This window comes from Sturnira hondurensis, unplaced genomic scaffold (assembly GCF_014824575.4).
Source record: "Sturnira hondurensis isolate 20B ecotype Veracruz unplaced genomic scaffold, ASM1482457v3 Scaffold0017436, whole genome shotgun sequence".
Lineage (NCBI taxonomy): Eukaryota > Metazoa > Chordata > Mammalia > Chiroptera > Phyllostomidae > Sturnira > Sturnira hondurensis.
In genome coordinates, this window is record NW_028090067.1 from 16,044,916 (window position 1) to 16,070,138 (window position 25,223).

Here is a 25,223-nt window from a genome sequence, read left to right on the forward strand (position 1 = left end):
CTGCCCCTCTTCCCCCAACCTGCAGCACCCACGGCGGTAGTCCCACTTTCGATCCGAGTTATCTGGCTCAGAAGGTGACCCACACAACCAACCCTCCACCCCTTCCCAAAGTACAGGTGGGAAAACTGAGGACTCGCCCAATATCTCATCCTGCAAGAGTCAGGATGAAAGCCCAGTTCTCCAGACTTTGACCCAGTGCTCTATCCGCTTTTCCTCCCAAGCAATCTTTCCCAAGGAGCGCAGGCAGTCCATGGCAGGGAAGCAGGAGCGAGGCTTGGTGGTGGCAATGCACTTGGAAATCTCGTGGGTTGCTGCCAGCCTGCCACTTGCCAGCCATGAGTCAGGGAGGTCACTTCACTTGAGTCCTCCTCTGTGCAATGGGTACAGGGCTGCTGAGAGCATCAGAGAATAGTACGGATACAAGAAGCATCTGGAATTCAGTGGGGGCTCAGTCAGCTTTAAGCTCAGCTATGCTGCCTTCAAAGAACTGATGTGGGTAAAGAACCAGCTCTCCTTCCTCTACCCTCTTCCCACAGGAAGGGCAGAATGAAAGAATATTAGAAAACAAATACGGGCAAATGCTATGGAATGCCGGGAAAGAAACGTTTCTTCTCGTATTTATCAGCTGTTGGATGATCCAGCCTGGGCAATGGGAAATCAATAATACGGAGAACAAATGGGAGGACTGCTGATTTGGGGTCTCACTGACTATTTTCCCAGTGACCCCGAACTTGACTTTCCCCAAACACACAGTCGTTTAGCCAACGGGCTTCTTCAAGAGACCCCAGTTTCAGGGCTTCCCAGGAAGGGCAAAGTAGGGCGGGGCTGGGGGTGGTAGGTTGCTGGCATCCGGGGACCCTCACCCCAGGCGTCCCAGCTATGGGAAGCGTGGACTACAGCTCCCGGCATGCCCTGCATGCAGTACCTGCCCGCCTCCAGCTCCCGGGAGCTGGGAGGATGCAGGATCCGGGGCCAGACTTGAGGATGGAGGCCGGGGAGGCAGCGCCGCCGGCGGGGGCGGGAGGCCGCGCTGCAGGAGGCTGGGGCAAGTGGGTGCGGCTCAACGTGGGGGGCACGGTGTTCTTGACCACGAGGCAGACGCTGTGCCGGGAGCAGAAGTCCTTCCTCAGCCGCCTGTGCCAAGGGGAGGAGCTGCAGTCGGACCGGGTGAGGCCCTCGGGTTGGGTGGTGCGGGGCTGGGGGTCTCCAGCTCGCTGGAATCCGGGCTGTCTGGCCTGGCACTTCCGCCGGGCTAGGGACACGGGCGGGTTTTATTTACAAAGAGCCGGAGGCGGGAAGAACTGGCTGGAGGAGCGGAGGAGGAAGTGGATCAGAGAGTGAGGAATGTGCCTATTGCCTTGGCAACGGGACAACGCCAGGCAACGGCCATTTGAAGCTTAGGAGAGCTGCCCTGGACTCCCCCTAGGAGGCTGGTGGATCAAATCCGACTCTCGCCCCTCCTCTGGGGCTGTGCTTTCAGTCAGAGGCGTAGGGCCTTAGGTCCCTCCCAAACGGGACCTTCCCAAACGGGAGTGGCTGAGGCTGCTTCTCCCCTGCCGTTTGGGGTGTGGGTGGCCTAGGTGTGCAGGGAGCTGGGTGGAGAAGGCCCAAGGTGGCTTCTGAGTTGGGCTTCACCTGGGAGCCGAGCTGGCCGGCAGCCCCAGGTCTGGGGAGCCAGGGGGCCCTGCTGGACACCGCTTGCCGGACCTAAGGTCTGACAGGTCCTGCTGCAGGCTCAGTCTCCTGTCTGTGGCCAGAGGAGGCTGGTCTGGAGATGACTGCCAAGGCCCCTCCTCCCCCATTCCCTGGCCGTCTGATGCTGTGACCTTGGGCAAGTCCCCGGACCTCCTGATGCTCTTTTCTCTCTGTAGAGTTGTGCTGCCGCCTGCCCTGCCTCCCTGCAGGCTGAGGGTGTCCAATGAGGCAGCGGCTCCTTTGGCAACCTGCAAACACCCCAGAATGACTGGGGATCTAGTGGAGACGGTGAGGGGCTGGCTGCCAGGGAACAGCCTCTAAGGGGGCAATCACTGAGCCCTCCCTGGATGTCCACCGTGACCCCCAGTTATGGGGGAGAGGCACAAGGTTCAGAGACGCTAAATCCCTGGCCCAAGGTCACACAGTCAGGACAAGGCAGGGGCAGGATTTGAACCTTTGTGATCCATCGTGCTACTTCATTCCAGGGAAGAACAGACGCTTTCACGGGCCCAAATCGAGGGGCAGGCAGGGGGAAGCCTCAGCCCTCTCTCACAGCCTCTACCCCTTGCCTTCGCAGGATGAGACCGGGGCCTACCTCATTGACCGTGACCCCACCTACTTCGGGCCCATCCTGAACTTCCTGCGGCATGGCAAGCTGGTGCTGGACAAGGACATGGCCGAGGAGGGTGAGTTGGTGCAGGGGGCTGGCCCGGCCCACATTTCTAGCCTTGCTCTCTGCAGCCCGCCAGGCCTTCTGTGCAGTCCAGAGCCATTTCTTCCAGCCAGAAGGGACATCTGCTTTCCTCTGTTCCCTGCCTGTTCCCATCCCGACAGGGCTGAATCCCTCTGCCAAGCGGACCAGCCTGAGCTTTCACTGGGTGCTGTTGGGGAGGTGACCGAAACATCCAGGCAGAGGTTAGAGGAATCCAGCGAGGCTGGCAGCTGGTGTTGTGGGCAGGGATGCCCTTTCTGCTGGCCTCCGGTGAAGCCAGATATGAGCGGGGTGGAGCTGGGCAGGGTGATCTAGTATCTCAGATGCCTGGTGAGGGCTTGAGTCAGCAGGTGGGTGGGCCGGGTAACTCTTCCCAAATTTGGCAACCTCAGCAGCACTGTGCTAGATGTGGGTGGAGCAAGGAAGGTGGGAGCCCGCTTCCCAGCAGGGGCTTTGAGGCCCCGTAGATGCCCACTCCTGGGCCCAGCAGGTGGTAGGGAAGCCATGCCTGGCGGGATGGCCCCTTGACAGAGCCCCAGCCAGGGGCAGGGACCACAGTCTGTGCCAAGGCAGAATGTGGCTGTGGGTCAGCTGACCCGGCCTGGCCAGCTTGGACATGTCACTTCTCCTTTCTGAACCTCCATGTGGCTAAAGTGTAGACGGTGATCTGCACTGGGGTGAACACACTTTGCAGCAACTAAAGTTATGAAGCCCAGTGCTTGTACCCTGGGGGTGTCTAGCACAGCCCATCCCTCCTCTCCAGTGGGTCCCCAGTGGGCCCGGACTTCAAAATCAGAGCCCACCATAGGCACTGGCTCAGCAGGGCCCACAGCTTCCCAGGCAGTGCCTCCGGAAGCACAGGTGCCATGGGTGTGGCTTGGCCCAGGAGCAGGTCCCTGGGGCAGGGAAGTAAACACTCCGGCTGTGGCGTAGCCAGCTCTTGTTTACAGGTTCGGGGTTTGTCCGTGTTCGCCACTCCTGGCAGTTTCAGGCGGGGCTAGGGCTGTGTGCAGGGGACCAGGGCATCTGGGAGGAGACTTACTGACTGTGTGACAACGGGAAAGTCCTTCATCCCTTTGGGCCACATCTGTGGAATGGAGCGACACAGCGGTTCTGCTGCGAGAATCACAAGAGTGGGGGCTTAGTGCAGTGTCTGGCCCCGAGGACCAGGGGGGCAGTGTCCATCGTCTGTATCTGCAGGGGCTCCTGCACTGCCACTCACCGGCCGCCTGCTGTGTGTTGGGCACTGCGTGGGCCCCGGGGACAGCAGCAGAGAGCAGACGTGGGCCCCGGGCCCAGGGAGCTCAGCCGCCACTGATGAGAACGGTCAGGAGTGTCCCTGCCCTGAGGGAGCTTTGAGGAGCCCAAAGGCCAGGGGCCCTCCCACGGCACTGGAGAGGTGACTCGCCTCGTCTCTTAGACACAGCTCCCTGAACTGCATGGGGATGATGGGGCCCGCTCCCCCATGTCCCCAGGGCTTGTGATGGGCACAGGAGGGGTTTTGCAAACTGTCACTGGTGGGAGTCGGGGATATGCATGTGTACAAAGATCAGGCCCTTGCGGTGGGCTCTGAAGTCAGAGGAACTTGAGCTTGAACCTCAGCTCTGCTGCTGAGTGGCTGTGGGTTACCAACAAGCTGTTTCTCTCCCCATTTCTCCTGTGGGGCAATGAAAGTACCTACTTCTGGTTCTGAGAATTAAATGCAGTGAGAAATGAAACTGCCCAGCACAGCGCCTGGCACTTGGCATGCACTTCATTCACAAAGGGGGGCATGTCATAGGGGTCCCCCAGGGCCCTTCTCATTGTGGCATTGTAGGGTCCAGTCCTAATGAGCCTGCTGCCTCCTGCTAGCCCCAGAGTAGCCCCCAGATTAGAGGACTGGTAGGCACCCCTGGGTCACTGTGCGCAGTAGAGCAGAGATGCGAGGCGCTGTGTGGCAGAGTTTGGCCCATTCCACACAGAGTATGAGGTCCAAGGAAGGAAATGTTCCCTCTTGCTCTATCCCTGAACTCAGAGTTGCTCATCGCCGTCATGTGACTGGAGTGGGTTTGACGAGGACAAGGGAAGAACAGGGCACAGGGCAGTGGGAATGACCCAGGGACGGCTTTGTCTGTGCCAGGGGTCCTGGAGGAAGCAGAGTTCTACAACATCGGGCCGCTGATTCGCATCATCAAAGACCGGATGGAGGAGAAGGACTACACTGTCGCGCAGGTTGGGGCGCAGGTCGGGCCTGAACAGCAGGGCAGCACCTGTAGCCAGGGCAGTTGGTGGTGGGGAGAGGGAGGCGGGGGTAGGGGTGGGGGAGGCAGGAGAAAGGTTGGTGGGGGTGGGTAGTTTTCCTTGGGGAGGCCCCACTATCCTGTAAGGGAAGAGGTAGTCGTCCAACTCCCGGACTGCCCAGCAGAGCCCCAGACTGGGAGGTAAACACTGGTTCTTTCCTGCTTCGAGCTGTTTGCTCTGTGACCTTGGGCCAAGCATGCCCCTCTCTGGACCTTGATTTCCTCTGATGGAATACAGTGGTCCTGAGAACTGCTCGCCCTTCCCTTCCTCACGGGCCAGATGGGGTCAGGGAGGGGCACCGGGGCTCTTTGGGAGGCACTTCGGGGTTAGCACATTGTCTGTTTCATGGGCTCAGGCAGCCCCCTGGTGGGCGCTGCAGAACTGCTGGAGCTGACATTGCCTGGCCCCTGGGCCTCAGTGACCAGTCTGTAGGAGGAGGTGGAGACATTCCCAGCCTGCCCTGGGAGATGCAGGGGTGGGGAACAGGTAGTGAGGCACCATCTCCTGGCCCCGATTAAAGTGGGGAGGCTCTGTCTCCTGGAGGGCCTGCTTTAGTCAGTGACCTAGAATGTCCCCCAGACCCCTCCCTTTTGTCTTGTATCACGTGTTTCAGTTCTGACTCCCTGCCACTCTTTAGCTGGGTGACCTTGGGCAAGTAACTTACCCTCTCTGAGCCTCCACAAAAACCCTACAACAAATGTGAAGTGTCCCGCATGTAGCTGGCCCTTGGGACTCGGCTCCCATCCTTCTCTCCTTCTGCAGGAGGTGGGGTTGAGAGGAAAGAAGAAGCTGGGGGGCAGGCGCTCACCCCGCTCCTGGGGTGCCCTCACATCGCCTCTCTGCCTGCAGGTCCCGCCCAAGCATGTGTACCGCGTGCTGCAGTGCCAGGAGGAGGAGCTCACGCAGATGGTCTCCACCATGTCTGATGGCTGGCGCTTCGAGCAGGTGGGCCAGGGACACGGGGACATGGAGACCATGCCCAGGACCTCCTAGTCTCCAGGGGAAGCAGGCCACTCCCTTCCTGCCACCCCCACCCAGGGGTGGTTTTAAGTAAACAGGGTTAGGAAAGGCCACGCTTGGCAGCAGATTGGCCACAACGAGAGGGCAGAGTCCCACATTCTGCATGGCAGCTCCGGGTCCCCTTGGTAGGAACGCTCGCAGGGACTGGGTGGTCATGCACATGGCAGTGTGAGCGAGGCCCTGGGCCCCGGGCGACAGCTCGTGCAAGGAGTGGAGATGCACACTGGCGAGCGGAGCTACTTGATTGAATACCACCTGGAACAGTTCCACCAGCGGGGCTCCCAGGGCCCCTGCAAGGGACAGGCCCAGTCACGGGCATTGCCATGTTCAGGGAAGCCCAAAGCAGCGACTTCCCGAGGGATTTTTAGGGACCACTAGTTCCTCCCAGTCCAGATGCCGGTTTCCCATCAGGGGGCGTTTATCATGAGTCATGTGGCCCTAGTAATACAGCAGATGCCCCACCTGCCTCAGGTTTTCAAAGGGATGGATTAGAGGGACCACCGATAAAGTCCCTGGCCCAGGGTAGGACTCTAGAATATTCCAAGAGTGAACAGAATATTCTGTGGGCTCCACCATGCCAACCTGGCACTGGGGCCGCCTCATCTGGTACAGGAGGCAGCAATCTGCCAGTTCCAGGCCTTCTCCTGCTTTGAGGAAGTGGCCTGCTGGCCCTGGGCTGGGGGAGGAGCAGTAATGAGACCTTCCCCCAGGGATCAGGCCCAGCCAGCCAGCCAGGTGGGGAGGCCAGTCTAGAAACTCACCGGAGGTGTAGATGAGGGAGGGGAAAGGACTCTTAACTTCAGCCCAGAGGTATTTTCTGGAAACCCAGGCATATGCCTGAGTAGCACAGCCAGGTCAGGACACAAGTTGGCATCAGGACGAGTTATGCACCCTCCTCCCCCTTCCTCACGGCCCCCCAACCTGACCTGTCATCCTTTTCCGCCCCCGTGCACCACCCCTCTAGCTGGTGAACATCGGCTCCTCCTACAACTACGGCAGCGAGGACCAGGCGGAGTTCCTGTGTGTGGTGTCCAAGGAACTCCACAGCGCCCCCCATGGGCTGAGCTCCGAGTCCAGCCGCAAAACCAAGGTGAGCCCCCAGCCCCGCCTGCCTGCTTTCCTCCCTCCCCGCCCCTCCTCGCAGCCATCCCTGCTTTTTCTCTCTCCCTCCCGCTGCACACCCACAACCCCAGTCACAACCAGTGCCATCCATCCCATGCCACCTGTGGTCCTGTCTGCTCACGCTGGTCACCCAGGCCCAGGCTGGGAGAGCAGTGAGATGGGACCATCCCAAGGGTGAGGCAGGTGTGACTTAGATGCCACTTGAATGGTGGCCATGGGCAGCATGGCACGAGGGGGAGTGCCCCGGGGTAGGGGTTTCTGGGTGTGGTGCGCCTCGCTGAGTGACACTAGACAAACCCCGACCCCTTGGCACCTTTGCTGTGCTGAGAACTGAGGGAGGTAGACCACGTCCTCTGCGGGCCGTCAAGCTTGGGACTCCTGGGACCCTAATGGCCAGTGTATTCCCAGGGGTGGGTCATTGTCTCAGCTGGGCCGGGCCCGGGTGGGGAAGCCAAATCGGTTGGTGCTGCCCCTTTCCCAGGCCCCTTCCTCTGGAGAAGAGTCAGAAGCCTTTCCAGGGCCCAGCCCTGTGTGTCCGCCCTGGCCTCTGAGGTGGCCTCAGCTGGCTGTGAGGAGCTGAGTTCCTGCCACCCGGACCCACAGCTGGTGGGAAGCCTCAAGGGCCTGGCACAGGCTGGGAGGGAAGGAGGCCCTTCCTTCCGGGGCCTGTTCACATGGACCGGAGACATAGGACTCTGGCTTCCTGTCTGTCTGCCTGCCTTCCCTGTCCTGTGTGTCCTCCTCCACCCCAGTAAGGGCCAGTGGCTGGCCCTGCCTCGCAGGGGTGCAGTGCGAGCCTTCTGCTTCTGCCTTTGGCCCAAAGCCTTGGGACCTGGGCTGCCAGAACCTGTGGCTGGCATCCCAGGCCTGGGTGATGTCTGCCCTGGGCCTTCCCTGGCCTCAGCTCCCCTCTGGGGCAGCCCTCCTGAGATAAGGCCTTCCCAAGTGCCCCTCAAGGATACCCCAGCTGCACGCCCGCCCCAGTCCTCTTCCTGTCTGCACCCAGCCTGCTCCAGCTAATGGCAGCCAGCCTGACCGGAGAGCACCCAGTGGGGCCCGTCCTCGCTGGTTACTCCTGTCCCTTCCCAGGGGACTGGACAAGATGCCCAGCCTCTCTGGCTGTAGTCCCCCGCTCTCCTGGAGGCCCCCCTTCATCTAGCCCGCTGCCTGCCCTGAGCTGGGGCCCTTGGGGACGGCGCCCACAGGCTCCCTCGTTAGTTCTGCACTCTTTCTTCCCTGGGTCCGCCGGCTGGTTCACAGAGCGCGGAGGAGCAGCTGGAGGAGGAGCAGCAGCAGGAGGAGGAGGAGGTGGAGGTGGAACAGGTGCAGGTGGAGGCAGATACACAGGAGAAAGGTGCAGCCAACCCCCGAGGAGAATGATTGCTAATCCAAGCCGGAGCCTCCTGCCCGCTCCCTGCCGGAGCCAGCCCAGCCGCAGAGCCCGGGGGGCCGGGGGCCGCTGGGGGGTGGGCCACCAGGGTTAGCTCAGCTGCCCGCCTGGCGCCTCACCTGCATAACCATCCCTTCTCTCACTTTCTCTTTGCAGCCCAGTCATCTCAGGATCCCGCTAACCTTTTCTCCCTCCCACCACCGCCTCCTCCTCCTCTGCTTCCCGCTGGAGGTCCTGCCTCATCTTCATCCACCTCTTCTTCCTCCTGGATCTCATCTGCACCCTGCCTCTTCCCTCTCTGCCCCTGTCCGGGCTTTCTCTCTGCCTGCTCACGCCTCCATCCCGGGGCCACCCTGGTCCCAGGCGCCCCGGCCTCACATCTCAGGGCACCCTGCCTGCCGCCTCCTGCACCCCTTCTGGCAGCTCCCGCATCCTGGCCTGGGGAGCAGGCGTGCCGCTGCACCTCCTCCGCACCTGCCCAGCCCACTGGGCACCTCTGAGACTGGGCCGCCTGCCCCAGCGCCTCACCTCCTCGCCTCCTGCTCACACTTCCTCCTTGCAGGTTCCTGTCCGCACCCCTCAGACCTGAGGCTGCACTGGCAGTAAGGCCCTCTCCTCAGCCCCTCACCTGCCCCCAGAGCGGCCAGCCCTGGTTTGTAGCTTGGCGGCGCTGGAGGGAGTGGCAGAAGCCAGGAGGGTGTTCATCTCTCGTTCCTTGGACTTGGGCTGAACTTGCGGCTGATTTTCTCCTCTCACCCAAGTTTCTTGGCTGGCCTATCTTGGCCCTGGGTTATGAGACTCTGAGAGGAGGAGTGAGTTAGGGGTGGACACGGTGCCATCTGCCCATCAGCGCCAGAGCAGGCTGGGAAGGAGGGAAGGGGAACAAGCCAGGTGCCTCGGCCTCCGCCCTGCACATGGGAGTGCCTGCCTTGCAGCCTCGAGGCGCTGGATTCCCTGTCTGCGGGGGTGGGGAGGGCTGGAATCAGCCTAGCTGGCTGTGGGTTGGGGTGTGGCAGACGAAAGCCCTGCTCAGGTGCCCAGAAGCCCAGAGGGGCAAGTCACTGTCCCTCTACAATGTAGTTGCCTCTAAAGTGGGGACAGATAGCTACTCACTGTGACCTGCCTCTCTTGGCCTTGACCCCCCTGGCCAGTCTAGGCAGCATCTGGCCTCCCAGGCAGCCACCACCAGCCCAGGATGGAGCCTGGGGACCCCAAATAGGCAAGCTGGGTCCCCTTCCTGCTCACCCTCCTTCTGGGCTCTGAATCCACCTTCTCCGGGCCTCAGCTCTCCTCTCTCCTCCCTGAAGGGACTCTGTGACTCACCTACCTCTTTCTCTCTCCCTCTCTCCCCCACCCCCTCCCTCCATTTCAACCTCCTCTCCTTCCCCTGGCCCTGCATCACCCTGTCCTCCCCCACTGGCTCCACCCCTCACCCCCTTCCCGGTGTTCGGACCACCTCCCACCTGTCCCCTGCCCCTTTTCCTCTTATTTTCTAGCTGTTACAGGCCAGAGGCACCCGGATGTGAGGTCCCAGATCACCTCCAGGGACTTGGGGTTCCGATCTGACGTCCTTTATTTTTGTACCATGGGGTGGGCCCCCAGCTCGGGGTGGAGGAAGCGCCCTTCCCGTGGCCACCTGTGTCTGCACCTGCAGGGCTGTGGCCGCCCTCTGCCTCCCTGGTGGGCCCTGGGACCCCTTGGCAGAGCCGCCTGCCGGCAGCCAAAGTGTGTCGCCTTCCAGCTGTGTCTCCCAGGCCCCCGTGTCCCTTCTCCCGAAGCCCCCAGCTGCATGGCGGAAACAGTCCCTCCCGGCCCAGTCACATCGCCTCCTTGAGCCTTAGTCTCCCCATGGAGTGGGTTCTCTCTTCCCCCCACCCCCGCCTACCTCACAGGGCTGTTGTGAGGTCACATCCGAGGGGAGAAGGTTCCCCAGAAGTCCTCCTTCAGAGAGGAAGCCTTCCTCAGGGTGGGCCTTCTTCACCCTTCCCCCAGGGGAAGGGCCAGCTTAGCCACAGATGAAGTTCTGGTATTGGTGGGGATGAAGCGGGTGGGTTGGCCCTGTCCAAGGGGGTGGGGCGACGTGGCCTTCACCTGGACTCCTCCCACCCCCATCTGTACTGGGGACAGAGGGCCCTGGCCCAGGCAGTGGCTCAGCAGGGGCAGTGGGGCTGCTCAGGGGAGGGAGACGCTGCCTCCTCCATTCAGGGGCCCGCCTGCCCCCACTGGTGCCTGCCCAGCTGGGTAGTGCTCCGCCGTGTCTGGCCCCACCATGTAATAAAAGCTGAAGAAACAGCTGGCCTGCCTGCCTCTCTTTCTCTGGGTCCCTGTTGGGACAGGGGCTAAACTCAGGGCTGGGTAGGTGACCCAAAAGTAATGGGGCTTTTGCCCAAGGCCCAGGGACCATGCCCTGCCATTGCTTCCCAGTGGGGTGGGGTTCGAGGCTGGACCCTCTGCTCAGACACTGCAGGCATCTGCTTTGGCTGGCTGGTGCCCACCCCTCTCGGCCTGTTTCCTCATCTATACAACGCAGGGTTGGACCAGATGACTTCCAAGGCCCTGCCCCTAGAGTCATGAGGGTCTCCCCCTGCCTCCAGGCAGCCCTAGGCCAGCCGGGGTTGCCAAGGAGAGGGTGGGCTCTGGGAAACCAGGTCCTCTCAAGCCTGGCACGCTGTCCTCTTTCCAGCCTCACCCCACTGTCCAGGTAGCCCTCAGCTTGCTGCCTGCGGCCGCCCCTACTCATCCTAATGCCCTAAGACACTTCCACTTCCTCGTCACCTCCCTGTCTCCCTGTGGCTCTACCCTCTGTCCCCAGTCCCAGGAAATAAACACCCAGGGACCCACCCACCTTGTCCTAGAGCCCTGGGGCCCCAGCACGCCTTCCTGCCCTGCCGGGGCCTGGTCCCCCACCCTGGCCCTCGCCTCCTCCCTAGCTCTTCTGTGTCCGCCTTACTTGGCTCAGTGTGGCTGGGGCACAGCCCTGCGAAGCCATGACTCCAGGCTGAGGCCCCTCTTAGGCCAGGTCCTGGCCCCACTTTCTGTATCTGACTTGGCTGCGAAAGACTCACCAAGAGCTTGTTACAGATGGCCAGCTCCTCTCCCCAAATTCCTACTAAGCCTGAGTAGGCTCATGATTTGCATTCTAGCACAGCCCCCACAGTGCTCTGGCCAGTGAGCCTACCTGAGTAGGAATGCTTTAACATCCTGCCCCTGCCCCAAAGGGTCCCCACACAGCATTGGCTCCGCCTGCTGTCCCCTCCCTCCCACAAACGGCCCTCCGGTCATGGCTCGCTGCCTCTGCCCACCCCCCTATGGACAGGTGCACCCAGACAGGTAGCAGCTCCCTATCTTTGAAACCCCCTTAAGTCCAGATCTCCTCTGTGGCTTCCCCTTCCCCCAGCTAGGCTCATCCGCACTGACCACCCCCAGCGCACCCAGGAGGTGCCAGTGAGCCAGGGCCTGGCCCCAGGCCCTCCCTGAGCTCCCCCACTGCCCTGTGGCCTTGGTACTAAGACGCTGCTGCTCAGTTTCCCTCCAGCTTCTGGCCATGTCCTCAGCCTCCTACTGTGCGCAGTGTCTCTGCCTCGTCCATGACGTGTCCATGACACCTTCCCACAGCCTTGCCCGCCCTGCTGCCCCGGGTTAAGGCAGGGGCCCTCCCCTGGCCAACTGCTCAGGCCAGCCCCCACCAGGAGAGGTTCTGAGTGGCTCCTTCACCCACCCCATCCACGGAGGCACTTCAACCCTATGCTTGAACCCACCATCCCACGCAGTCCAGGCCCCCCACTCCCTCCACAGGGCTGCCGCTGCCTTGCTCCAGAGCCTTCCGTGGCTCCCCCAGAGCATCCAGGTCAAGTCCTTCACTCAACTCCAGGCTCTTTATCATCTGGTCTCAGTTTGCCCCCCACCCTTGCAATTCATCTGTCACTCAATCTCTGTGTAACTGAAATAGCTTGCTGTCCCCTAACATGCCATGTTCTCCTGGGACACGCTACCTTTGCACATACTGCCCATAATTGCCATTAATCTCATCTCCAGGCAACCTCCCCTGACTGCCTGGGTCTGAGGCCACCCAGAAGCCTTTGTGCTAGAGCAGCAACCCCCCACCCCCACCCCACATAGTAGGAGCCAGGCTCTGTGAACGGCTGTGGCCCCAGCATAGACACCCAGTGGGAACTGCGGGCTCAGAGGGAGTATCCGCTGGGGGGTGGGGATGGGGACCAGGAAACAGGAGGTAGGGCTTCCACACCAGGCTCCACTCCCAACCCCTGGTGCAATCATGAGGACGTCTCTGGCCTTCTTGAGCCTCAGTTTCCCCCAGAGGATTCCGGAGTCCATCACTTGTCCCACTCCTCTCTCTGACCTGAGGGTCACCAACTGCTGCCTTCCTGGGGTTGCTCCTGGGACCTGCACAGCTGTCACAGAGGCCACCCCTGCCTCTGCTGACCTCACGTTGGCCTCTAGACAGCTGGCAAACAGGCTGAGCAGGAAGCAGAGTCTGCTCAGTGAAGGGTACAAGGTTGGTGCCTACGGCCCCATTCAATCTCCAAACGGGGCCTCAGATCAGGCGGTTTTATTCCAGGGCAGCTGAGCTCACCTCCAGGTGAGTGGGCACCAGAGGCCCAAGGGCAGGCAGGGGTGTGGCGAGAACCCTGGGCCCAGGGCTCCCCAACCCTTTGGCTCACAGGGGCCCCTGGCCCACTTGGCTGTCTCCAGGATGCTGAGGACCCCTCCTCGAGGGCACCTCCCACCCCCACCTCTCAAGGCAGGCCAGGAGCTTCAAAGGCTGGAATCTGCTCTCTGGCACGATGTTGCCCATGTAGCCTCTGCACTGCCCGGCAGGGGCGGGGGACGGTGTTCAGACATTCCTGCTGGGATGTGGCAGCCCCGTCTGCGCTGCTGAACAATTTCCCCCCAAAGTCAGCAGGGGAGGATGGGGCAGGAGGAGAGAACTGGGAGGTGATGGGCTGGATGTGACCCCACCAGCCAGGCCTGGCGACCATGCCGGCCACTCCGGGAAAGTCTTGACCACCAGCTGAGGGCCCTCCTCCTTCCTCGTGCCCTTTCTGGGTCGACGTCAGGGAGCAGGCTCGGGGACTGGGTGCCACCTGCTTCTTTCACAGGGTCCTGCCACCCCAGAATGCTTGCTCCCCCACCCAGTGGGCACCCTGGGCTCTCTGCATCCAGGAGGTGGGCCTCAGCTCCACGGGGGCAGCTCCTCAGGTCAGCACCTGCTGGATCCAGCCAATCACACCTGTGATGCGGGTGTAGACGCCAAAGTAGTTGGGCCGGCCGCAGCCCAGGCCCCAGCTGACCAGTCCTGCCAGGAACCAGCGGCCACTGGGCTCCCTGCACACCAGCGGGCCTCCCGAGTCGCCCTGAAAGGGGGAGAGGAGAGGCAGGGCTGTGTCAGAGTTAGGGCGGCCCCGCCTCCAGGAGAGGGCCCCGACTGCTGGGCATCTCTGGGCGGCAGCAGGAAAGGCACAGAGCCTCCTGACGCTCAGCTCCCCTCTTCCCTTGGCCTGGCCCCCAGTGTGTTCCGACCACCCTGGAACTAGGGTGTGTGCCCACCCCCCATCCCCCTCTGCCGGCTCGTTGTAGCCCTCTACTCTGTCACCTCGGGCAAACAGCCTTAAGGTAGGCAAGGAGCAGAACCGGTCCTGAGCCTCAGAGCCGCCTGCCCACCACAGGTCCCTCCAGATCTGCAACCTGGGGCATGTCCCTCAACCTCCTGTAAGGTGGACATGGCCATCCCCTCACCTTGCTGGGAGCCCAAGGAGCTCATTCAGCAAGCTGATGTGAGCAGATGGCCAGGTACAAGGAACATCACCCTCTCCCTCCTCCAGCCCAGCCCCACGGGAGTCACCTGGCAGGCGTCCTTCTTGCCCTTGTGGTAGCCGGCACACAGCATGCGGGGTGTCACCTGGTAGTGATAGGCCTCGCTGCACAGGTCCTGTGGGACCAGCTGCACGTCCACCTTCTGGAGACCATTGCTGGTGGGGCCTGTCAGGTGGGGTCCAGGCCAGAGGGCAGAGGTGAGAAGAGCCACATGCCCAGGAGGCCCCGCCCTTTCTCCAACCATCTCCTCTGCACCTCCCACTCATGGTCACTCTGTATGGCCCACAGGCAGTGGCCCATGGTGCCCGTGGTCACTCTGTATGGCCCACCCAAAGCCTGTCTGGGCCAGTGTCTTCTCCTGCTTGAGGCCTCTTGGCCACCTCCCCTTTGCTCTGTGACAACCCCGGGGGCAGGGGGCGGTTTCCAGAGCACACATCTGACCCCTCCTCTCACCCCCTAAAACACCCCAGCACCTCCCCACAGTTCAGCCCAGTGCTCCTCCATGAAGGTCGGTGTAGAAGCCCCTGGCAGCTCCACTATGCCCTGTGCCTGGCCCCACCCAGGGACCTGTTCACCTGGAACATGCCAGGCATTCTTCCCAAAGCCCTCAGGGGGCTCTGCTGCTCTGTCCAGAGCCTCCCGCAGCCCCACCTGCCCTGGCTTCCCTCTGGTGCTGCCTCTTCTAGGGCTCCCCGGGCTGCTAGCTGTCCCTCACTGGAATGCCTTCCCCCTCCACCAGGACACTGCCAACTCTGTCTGCCAAGCCTCAGCTTAGCCCGCCCGTCCCCAGAAGCCTCCTGGGCCCTGCCTGTGTCAGTGGTCGGCTCCTAGCACTGTCTCCCCTGTACAAGTTCTCTTTTCATCTTATGTCCCCAGAGCCCAGCTGCAGGTCCGCTGTACTGTGGGTGCATATCAGTGTGTCTCTGAGTGAATTCGTGGGCCAGGGAACCCATCCTTGCTCTACCACTGTCCTCCGCCAGAACCTCAGACAAGACACAGCCACCACCATGAAGGACAGAGAGCATGGCTGTAGTAGGCCAGCCCAGGCCTGTGTTCATGGAACTGAGAGGTGGCCTCCAGGGACATCGGGCTTCAATCAGGTTAGGCAGGAAGGGGAGAAGTGCCCTGTTTCTGAGAGGCAGTGGCAGGAACAGCAGGGGTTCCGGCAGTCCTGAGTTCCAGCGTCTGCTCCAGCCCGCTCTGGCTGCGTGTCTTTGAGCAACAGTAACTGTCCCTGAACCTCAGTTTCCTCATCCATAAAATGGAGTCATAAAACCCACCCTAGGACTACTGGGCAGATTAAATGGAATCGCCTTCCCCCACCATCCAACCTTAATGAAGAGCCTCCCCTGCCCTGACCTGACACACCCACACGTCACCCCTCCGAGCCCCACTGTCCAGGCAGCAGAGGCGGAGCTTGCCGGTGGGGCAGTGGGGTGCCTGGTCTGCCCCCCTTTATCCCACGTGTCCCCCAAGATAAACTTCCATGACAGTTCTCCTTAAATGCCCTTCAGGGAGGAAGAGAAGGGCCAGGCAGGCAGGGGCCCATGGTGGTTGCTCTTTCCTGTGAAATCCAACCCTTAATCCCAGGATTTACAGGCCTGGGGGCAGAGCCCTGTCCCCTTGCCCCACCCTCCCCCGGACAGACCCTGGGGGAGGCCCACCGCACCCTCTCCCCGCCCTGCAGGCCGGCTCACCACCCTCGCGCAGGGCACCCCAGCCCGTGATCCAGCAGTGCAGGCCTGGCTCGAAGAGGTGGGAGCGTGCAGGCAGGCAGACGGGGCGCACGGCAGCCGAGCGCACCACGGGGTGGTCCAGCTGCAGCAGGGCCACGTCGTAGTCGTGGCTGTCCTCCTCGTGGTACGGGTGCAGGAACAGGCGGCTCACCTTGAAGGACACCTCGCCCGGCCAGCGGGAGCTCTGCCACACCTTGCCCAGGAACACGGTCCACAGTGCTGGCAAGGCCATGCTGGGGGTAGGGAGGTGGCCTGCTCAGCAGCTGCCTCTGCCACCCCAGACCCTTAGAACGGCCAGCTTCCATACCTGGGGCACTGTCCCCCGCGCCCATGCCCTCCTGCCCTGCTCTGGAAGGCCGGGTCACTGGTGCAGGTACAGTGTCCATTGTCCCACCCAGGGCGCACCTGCCTGGGACCCAGCCCCAGCTCCACCCCTTCCTAGATACATGTGCGCCTCTCTCAGCCTCAGTCTCCTCATCTGTGAGATGGGAATAGGATTTTCTATGCATGTTTCTGGGGGGTATAATAAGCTGTAGGTAAGAGAATAAGCACCCATGACAAGTATCCCTTCCTTCTTATGTGGGTGCTTCGCAGATGGGGCCGCCGTGGACTTGCTGAGACCTGTCAGTCCTCACTGAGAGGGGAGTGGAGTGTGGAGAACTCGGCAGACTGACCAGGCAAGTCAGCATCCAGCCATTCTCTACCTTGAGGGCAGAGGGGAGCCAGGGATAGAGTGAGAGAGACTGAGGTGGTCAGACCACCCTCAGAAAGAGTCCCCAGGCACCGGGCTGCTGAGGTGACTTGGGGCAATGGTCCCAGTGTGGCCGGGCAGTGGCCGAGGATTCGTCCAGCACACTGAGGCTGTCTGCCTCTGGGTGTAAGGGGAGGGGGTGCCCCTGTGGTGCTGAGCCCTTGGTTGGGGACTGAGTAGACCCAGGACATTAGAGGAGGTGGAAGAGGAGCCTGGCGCTGGCTGTGCTGGGGGCAGGGCCAGGGGCTCAGAAGATAGGGCTGGGTGGGAGGGGAGCCCTGTGAGCCCACCTCCAGGCAGACGCGGAAGGGTCAGTGTGCTGCCCCTCCCGGCCCGGGCATGTTGCTCCCTGCTGGACCCCAGTGAGAAGCTCAGCCCCTGGCACATGGCGGGAGCACGGCAAACATCGTTGCGTGGATGCGTGCGCGAAGGAAGGAGTGAGCTACTGACCCAACTTCAAACAAGACGCCAAGAGGATAGCCCGGAGGGGTGGAGCAGCCCGTCTGGGGCCACGGAGCACGGCTGTGGTGGAGCCAGGACTGAACCCAATGGTGGGGGCAGCCGTGTTCAGGGGGGCCTCACCAGCCTTCCCTCTGCTTACAGCTTGGGGACACGGGCCCTCCCTGCTACGGCCGTTCCTGCCCCAGTATTTACAGTCTCTGTCCCACGCCCTCCCCTCACCTGTCCTCCTGGAAGCAGTGGGCGGCTGTAATCACCCAGCGGTCGGCGATGAGGGCCCCCCCACAGATGTGTCGGCCCCGGACCTGGAGGCTGGCCTGCCACGGCCACTCACCCTCCGAGGACACAGCCCCGCCCACGATGCGGCCGGAGGGGCCCTGGAGGCCACAGTCTTCAGGTGGGAGGAGAGGGCGAGGAGAGGCGGACAGGCAGGAGGGAGACCAGTGAGACAGAGAAGGGGGAGGGAGAGAAGCAAGGAAGCCGTGGAGGGAAAGACAAATGAAGGGCAGAGGGAGGGGCAGAGGCAGGTGGGACCGAGGGAGGGGCAGAGGTGGGGCAGAGAGACAGAGGGACACACAGTGAGCTTTCCCTCCAGCATCCGGGCACGGGCACCTCCCTGCCTCCCTCCCACGCTCTGGGCCCAGCGCAGGAAGAGGGTCTCCTGCCCACCCCACACTGTCAGAGCCCAGGGGCAGCCTGGCGCAGGGCAGGCTCACCACAGTCCTGCTCATCGGAGCCATCCCTGCAGTCGGGCCGCCCATCACAGCGTGGGTTGGGCTTCTTCACGCAGCTTCGGTCCTCACACTGGAAGGTGAATGTCCCACAGGGCACCCCTGGGATAGAGGGGGTGGGGCAGGGCACAGAGGTAGGCCCTTGAGCCCAAGGAGGCCTCCAAACCAAGGCCCAGGGGAGACGAAGGCTGGAAGAGGCCAGTAGGTGACCGGTGAAGGGTCTCTCGGTCATAATGGAGGTTCCCCAAGACCCCTTCAGTGTTTCCCAGGCTATGTCCCTTCGCCCGACCCTGACTGCTCTGTTGAGAGCAAGGCTAGGTCTCCCCTCTCAGCCTGGGGCCCCCAACCACAGGGCCACGCCTCTCCCATCAGACAAAGGCTGCACACTTCGCCTGGCGGTCCTCCAGGTCCCGCCCCACCTAGCTGCCCACCTGCCCCTCCCTGCCTTCTCCACGAAGGTCCTTCTGCTCCACCACCTGGTTTTTGCCTGGTCTCCTTCCCTCCCACCTATTTGAATGTTACTTCTCTTCAAGGCCCAGTGCAAAGCCTGCCTCCTCCAGGAAGCTCCCCCCTCCCCCCCAACTGCCTGGTCTCTCCCCACCTCCAGGCTCCCCATGCTGCTGGACATCACGTCCAGGAGGCTTTGGGCAGAGAGTCGCCCATCGTGTGTTCCTACTAACAGACAATCCCCAGAGGACAGGGGCCACATCTCTGGCATGAGATTCCCACTTCACCTCCTGCCTCTCTCATCCGTGGGTAGCCGGCAAGTGTTGGTTGGTTGGTTGGTCAGTTAGTTGGATGGATGGATGGATGGATGGATGGATGGATAGCTAAATGAATAGGCACATATAGGAAACTCAGCGGCCAACAAATGGGTGGACTGATGGTCCAGCAGGGAGATGGGCAAGCAGCTGGACGGATGGATAACTGAGTGACTTTAAAAACCAATAGATGGACAGGTAGTTGGCGAGATCAGCAGATGGATGCGTGTGCACAGGCACTGGAGGATGCACGGGTGGAGGACGGGACATGCACACACAGACAGGTGGCGGGACCGACCAGTAAATGGGTAGATTGATGGCTGAGTGGATAGGGACACATGATTGGATAGGATGGTGAATGGATAAATTGGAGGGTCTGATGGAGGGGACGTACCCTCACGTTCTGGTTGGCGAGACCAGAAGGTAGGTGGGTGGGTGGGTTGGTGGGTGGGTGGGTGGGTGGGTGGGTGGATGGGCTGATGGACAAGGCGTACACGCAGATGGGTTGGTAAGTGTCTGGACACGAGAGCAGAAACCTTTGCCAAAGAAGTAGGCAAAGGGCTGGCTTGTCTGGTGAGACTCGTTCTCTGGTGGCCGACCAGACACCTGGCCACATCCCGGCCTACCTTCCCAGCACTGCTCTTCATCACTGCCGTTGACACAGTTGGGCTGCCCGTCACAGACCCTGGAGAGGGAGATGCACGTGCTGTCCTCTTGGCACTGGAATGTGGCTCTGCAAACTGTGGGGACACGTAGAGGGGGCAGGTAGGAGGGCGCCCGCGGAACAGGCTGGGCCTTCGCGATGCCTGTAGAACATGTGTGTTGCCCTCACATCTCTCTTGGCTGCTTCACACTCGAGTTGCCCAGCAGCCTGGGGACCTGCCCTAGTTCCTTGATGAAAACAGAAATGAAGCGGCTTGTCCAAGGTCACCTGGCTCAGCCAGAACTGGGCACCTTCCCCAGCACCCAGGCAGAATCCTCCCAGGGGAAGGCGCGTCTCCCTGCCCTCCAGCCTCTCGCCCCACACGCTGAAGACTCTGATGGGATGGGGAGGAGGTAGGTTGAGGAGATAACACTGGACCAATTCAGAGGAACAGGCATTGTTCCAAGAAAGCCCGGGTTTGGAGACCACCAGGTCCCTGAGCCCCTTCTGTAGGGCTGGGTGGTGATGAGCACAGCTCCTGTCTCCAGCCTAAACCCTGGAAGAGGAGGAGTGAGGGGTCTGTTCAAGGGACGGAGATGGGGCATTCTCTCCTTGGACACCCAGAGCCTGCCTGCCTCTGATGAACACCTCTCCTTCCTGGTCCCGCCCTTGCCCGCTCTGCCCCTTCTTGGATGGATGGCCGGGACAGAGGCCATCCTGAGCTGCGGGTCAGGAGCCCTGGTCCCAGCTTTCTCTACCACTGTTCCATGGGGTGGTCCTGGGGGGCCGCTTTCCCACTCGGTGTCTCTGCCTTGCAGTCTGGGCACAAAAAGATCCCCACTTCCTGGGTGCTGATAACGGGGCCTCTACTCCCAAGGGAGGGCTCAGCTCAGTGTGGAGAAGGCGAGGGGGCAGGAGGGGCATGACGGGCCGACTGCTCACCGCAGTTTCTCTCGTCCAGGCCATTGGGGCAGTCCTTGACCCCGTCGCAGGAAGGCACACAGAGTCCGTTCACAGAGCAGAGGAACTCTCCGGGGCAGGCTGGGGTGGGGGAGGTGCCACCAGGACATGTCATCACGAAAACACATGCAGATGCAGCATCTGTGCTACACGTGTAGCCACACATACACATGCTATGTGCGTGGTCCACGTGGACATTCATGTCCAGGCAGGTGCATGCAGCATACATACAGTGTGCGCGTGTGTGTACACTGAGTGAACGCACAGGACTGCTTTGCACATATGGGCGTACACAAAGTTGTGTGTGTAGTACACAAGCACATGTGTGCCTGTGTGCACACACACTGCCTTCGTCTAGCCTCTTGGTGCTCCCAGGGCGGGCAAAGAGGCCGGAAGAGGCTAAGGGGCCCCGGGGATGCCTTCCTTGCTCCCGGCTGCCCGGTACTCACGGTCCGACTGGTTGTACAAGCTGTAGTGTGCCTGCACGCCGGGCCCGGTGAGCGAGATCTGGGAGGTAAAGTTGATGGTGATGCCGGCACTGGCTACCACGGGGATCCTCTCAACATAGGGCTGCAGGGTGCGCAGGCCACACAGCCTAGGGATGACAGGAGAGAGCCTCAGGACCGTGTGGGGCTGTCCCCAGGGAGGGAGGGCCTGGGCCTTGGTGCAGACAGGGCAAGGACAGGGCAGCCAGAGAGTGAGGAGGGGCCTCACCTCCGCCCCCCCTCCTTGTCTTGATTTTTTCTCCAGCGACCGCTCACCCCACCCCCTCAGTCATCTTGTCTTTTAGAGCATAGCCTGGCTGCGCCATGCCTGTGCTCAGACACCTTCAATGACTCCCCATTGCCTGAAGGATAAACTTCAAAGTCTGGACTCATGTCCCCATTACCTAGCACACCAGAGTCTTCTCTGTGCCTCCCTTTCCTCCCTGATAAAAGAAGGGGTATTTGTTCTCTGCTGGCCTGAAATCTGGCAGAAAGGCTGCAATGTGCGTGCGGGGGCTGAAGTCCTGACTGTTCTGCTCTCTGTGGACAGCACAGGGTGCCCCCTGCACTCCGTGGGGGGAGAAGGCAACACGCTCCTGCTCACGAACTGTCCTTCACACAGAGACCCCCCCATAGCCCTGGTGGTCTCCCTGTGATGCTCTGGGCACGCGGGAGGCGCCCGCCCTGCTCCAGGACCAACAGTGCGATGCTCTTGGGAAGGAAGATTCTTCTCTGTGCATGGTCACACCTGGTGGGACCGTCCCCCAGAGGTGGGAGCACCCCCAACCCCTACTGGGCCCTCTCCCTCCCAAGAAGATGCCCTTGTTTCCCAGAGCAGGAAGGAGGCCGGCACAGAGAGGCAGAGTTTTCCCCACAGAGCAGGCGGGAGTCCTCCCACCTCCGAAGCTGGGGCAAAGCGAGCACATCCCGCAGGGATCTGGGCGGACCTCGTCTCACAGAGCACGTGGGCGCACTTTCACGGGGCAGGTAAAACTGCACCCCCAGAGCGGCGGGACCCTCCCCAAGGAGCCGCATGGGGTTCCCTGCCTTCCCAGGCAGAACCCCCTCAGATGTTCTTAGCCATGCTCCCTCACCTTGCCAACAGGGACGCCTCCATGGAGCAGGGAAACACACCCAGAAGACAGGCGCAAAGACCTCCAAAGAGAGGTAGAAAGGCTGCAGCCCAGCAGGTCGGAGGAAGTCAAGAGAGCAGGTGGGAGTGCCCCGTGGCATGCTGGGAACACGCCCGCCCACCCCAGCAGGTCACCTGGTTCCCAGGAGCCAGGTGTGCTCCCTCAGAACTTCTAAAACATGCTAGGCACTAAAGCGAGTTAATCAGTGAGTTAACCAATGAAAACTGAGGATGAGCTTTGGGGCTACATTAACATCTCAAAGCACAGGGCTGGGGCTGGGGCTGGGGCTGGGGCACAGGGAACCTCAGCCGGCTCCTCCCTCCTGCAGCTGCAGCCTCCAGAGGCCTCATCACACAGTCATTCCCAGGTTCTTGAAGCACCTCTCTCCTGGGAGAGGGGACTTGTTCCCCAGCCAGAACCCAGCCTCCTCAGGGACCAGGAGGACCCCCCCTAGCCTGCTGGGGGGGCGGGGGGGTGGCAGGGGGAGGGGCTCCGACTCTCAGGGCAACTTGGGCCTCGGGCTGAGCCCACACGTCCCCACCTGCCCCGACAGACCTGGCCCAAGGGGTGGCCTCCCTAACGCGGTCAGGCCGCAGTGACCGTGTTCTTGCCCACACACCAACAAATAACTCTCAAAGTGGTCTCTGGGGACCCCTTGGGGTCCAAAGTAAAAGTTATTTTTATAATAAAGCTCAGCGGTCGCTTGCCGTTTTGACTCTCACAAGAGAACAGTAGAATTGTTCAGAGACTGCATGATGTATGAGAGGATTAACCGATTAAATGCAGAAGCAAATGTGGGGTCTAGTTGCGGTCTAGTAACCCAGTTATTAAAGCAAGTTGCCAAAGTATAAAGTGGTGTTATTTTTCTCACCAAATGTTACTGGTTTGGGAAAATACAATTTTTAAAAATGTTAAAGTGTAATGGGTTTGTTATTTTAAAGGGGTTGATAAATATTTTAAATTTTTCTCAGCTTTAACTTATAATGCCGTAAATATAGATTATGTAACCTGTATAAAAACTCCTTGGGGTGCACAAAAATTTTGTAAAGTGTCAAGGGGTGTTGAGGTGGAAAATTTTGAGAACCGCTGCTAGGATTTCCACAGCCGGGGGAGAAGGCGCCACTAGGGGGCACCCCCGCGCAAGCCTGGCCTTTCTGGTCTTTAAGGAAAGAAAAAGATTTTTGTCTTTGTTTTTAAAGTAGATACACAAATGTCAGGGGCTGTAATCCCCTGAGAACCGCCCTGGGGAGCTGAGGGAAGAGCCTGGGAAATCCTGGGGGGGGGCAAAGGAGGAATCAAGTGCATCCTAAACATCTAAAGATTCAAGGACATAGGGCTCTGCCTCCCCCCAGTCCCTGGAGTTGGTGTGACAGGAAGGACCCAGAACCGGGTTGGAGGGGAGTGGAAACGCTCCAGTCTAGAAGAATTCAAGGGCTGCATGCTCGCTCCAAGCCTTGGCCAGGGGCCCCAAGGTACCAGCCCCTGCAGACAGGATGTGTTAACAACTGGAGTCGAGACTGAATTCCACAACCAGCTACAGGCTCAGCCTGGGCAGCACGGAGTTCTCCCCTAGAGGCCTGAGGCAGGGGCGGAGTGGCAGAATTGCAGAATTCCTGGGATGATCTCTCTCAGTCAGCAGGTAGCCAGACAAGAATTCAGGGCAGAGCCTGCCATCTGGTTACTCAGGCCAAGTTCTCAACGTAATGATGATCTGTTTAGTCTATGCAGTGTTAATTTTTTCTCTGAATTTAGTTGCTAGCTGATTTCACATCATAATCTAGATTCTTGTTTCTAGTGAAAAAATAAGCTCCAATACGCTGGCTGGTGTTTTGAGGCCACCTGAATTAGGCAGTGCACGTGTGGCCCTGCTCACCCGGTCCCCACCTGTCCCGCCACCTCTAAGCAGCCTGCCTCGTGGAACTATGTGCCCCCAGTCCCCTTTGCGCATCTGCACCTCTGGTTTCTGCTGCAGAGCCTCTGGGGGAGGCTGTGCATGCTCTAGCTCTCTGATTCCTCCCCACCACCAAAGCCACCTCCTCCCCACAAGCCCTCTCCAAGGAGCTCAGAAGTCTGAAGGCTGTGGAGCCCCCTCTCATCTCAGCCTCAAAGCTCTGAAAGCGTGCGTTTGCACTGTGGTCTGCCTTACTTTCTCACTCCTCTGGACTTGGGGATTCTTCCTTCTTGTCTCAGGTGGTAAGCAAGGACCCTGTCAGCCATCTTGCCTATCAGCCAGTCCACACAGGGAGGAATTCAAGGAAGAGTGGATGGGTGGGTGGATGAAGGGTGGGTAGACTGATGGGTGGATAGATGGATGGAGGGGGAAGGGTGGGTGAATGGTGGATGAGTGGATGAATAGATGGCTAGATGAGTGAGTGAGTGAGCAGGGAGAAGAAAGGGAGTGTGGGGAGATGGATGAATGGGGAGATGGAAGGGCGGTAGAAGAAGGAAGGAAGGAAGATGGATGGATGCATCCCCTTCCCTTGGAACCAGTCCAATGGGAAGGACGGTCAGAGGATGCAAGCAGTAGAGGAAGGAGGTCAGCAGCCTCTCACGTGGTGGCCAGAGCCCTGGACCTGGAGCTGCAGAGCTGAGTTCCAGGCCCAGCTTTGCCCCGTGAGGCAGCTGTGTGACCCTAGGCACAGGGCTCAGCCTCAGCAAGCTTCGGTCATCACATCTGTAAAACGGGGCGATGTTGTCCCCCTTGTGGGAGGTTCTAAGGAATACATGACAAGATGACTTCTTTGGAAGCCAGCTGCTGACGTGGTCAGGCTGAGTTCATCTGGGGCAGCAGCCGGAGCGCCAACTCCCTCACTGCCAGCGCCCAGCACAGGTTCTGCCACTGGGCGGGATCCAGTGGGCCTGGCTGGCTGCAGGCTGTGCCGGCCCCCCAGGACTCCACACAGCAGAGGGCACCCCCCCAGGGCGGGCCAGGCCAGCAGGGGCTCCAGCAAGCCTGAGGAGCCTGCCTGCGCCCATCCGTAGGAGAGCGGTAGAAATGGTTAGATCACAAGAACAGTGACATCACAGGAGAGGAAGCTGGCGAGAGGCAGGTTCCCGGAAAGGGGGAAGCCTTGCCTCGGTGACGCCCAGCCAGACTGGGTTCTGTGAAACCAAGCAGCTGGTGGCTGGACCCCTGGAGGCCAGACCCTTCCCTGCCTCTGGGCCACTCAGAGGGCATCAGGCCTCAGCTAGAGTCAGGTGGGCCCCAGGAGAAGCTGGGTAGAAAGCAGGGAGGGGTGGGGGCAGAAAGGGCTCAGCAGAGTGAGGCAATGTACCCAGCGATGCCTGGACGGTGACGGGAGGCAGGCCAGCCTTTCCTGCTCACTATGCTGGCACCTGAGGGGCAAGGCTCCCTCTCCTCAATTCACTCTCTGTTGTTCCTCACCAGTGGTCACTCTGAGTCCAACGGCCGTGCCTCCCCCTGTCTCCAAACCCTGTGCCTGGAAATCTACACCCTTCCCCAGACGTCTCGCATCTTTGCCACCCACACAGGCAGATTTTCCAACAAAT

General features: G+C 60.8%; 2 protein-coding genes across 8 annotated transcripts in view; one reads left to right on the plus strand and one right to left on the minus strand.

Moving 5' to 3' along the window:
- The first annotated feature begins 905 nt into the window (after nt 1–905).
- KCTD17 (potassium channel tetramerization domain containing 17) lies at nt 906–10,511 on the plus strand. 6 transcript variants are annotated; one of them, XM_037068157.1, is made up of 7 exons: nt 906–1,167; nt 2,273–2,381; nt 4,527–4,630; nt 5,537–5,632; nt 6,672–6,797; nt 8,090–8,183; nt 9,716–10,511. In XM_037068157.1, exons 1-7 carry the CDS (start codon nt 958–960, stop codon nt 10,051–10,053), a joined length of 1,077 nt encoding a protein of 358 aa, XP_036924052.1. In that variant the 5' UTR covers nt 906–957; the 3' UTR covers nt 10,054–10,511. The 6 variants fall into 6 exon arrangements, with proteins under 6 accessions (XP_036924052.1, XP_036924051.1, XP_036924054.1 ...); XM_037068156.1 differs by having other exon boundaries at nt 8,376–9,808; XM_037068159.1 differs by having other exon boundaries at nt 908–1,167; nt 4,527–4,618.
- A 2,263-nt stretch (nt 10,512–12,774) lies between these two features.
- Nucleotides 12,775–25,223, minus strand: part of TMPRSS6 (transmembrane serine protease 6) — a 34,497-nt gene continuing 22,048 nt past the window's right edge. For both annotated transcript variants that reach the window (XM_037068168.1, XM_037068169.1), the window contains exons 11-18: nt 20,545–20,690; nt 20,078–20,176; nt 19,119–19,232; nt 17,717–17,833; nt 17,223–17,391; nt 15,752–16,023; nt 14,083–14,219; nt 12,775–13,594 (exon numbers count right to left, since the gene is read on the minus strand). In XM_037068168.1, the coding sequence (XP_036924063.1) occupies nt 13,436–13,594; nt 14,083–14,219; nt 15,752–16,023; nt 17,223–17,391; nt 17,717–17,833; nt 19,119–19,232; nt 20,078–20,176; nt 20,545–20,690 (1,213 nt within the window). In that variant the 3' untranslated portion in view covers nt 12,775–13,435. The remainder of the gene's footprint in view (nt 13,595–14,082; nt 14,220–15,751; nt 16,024–17,222; nt 17,392–17,716; nt 17,834–19,118; nt 19,233–20,077; nt 20,177–20,544; nt 20,691–25,223) is intronic.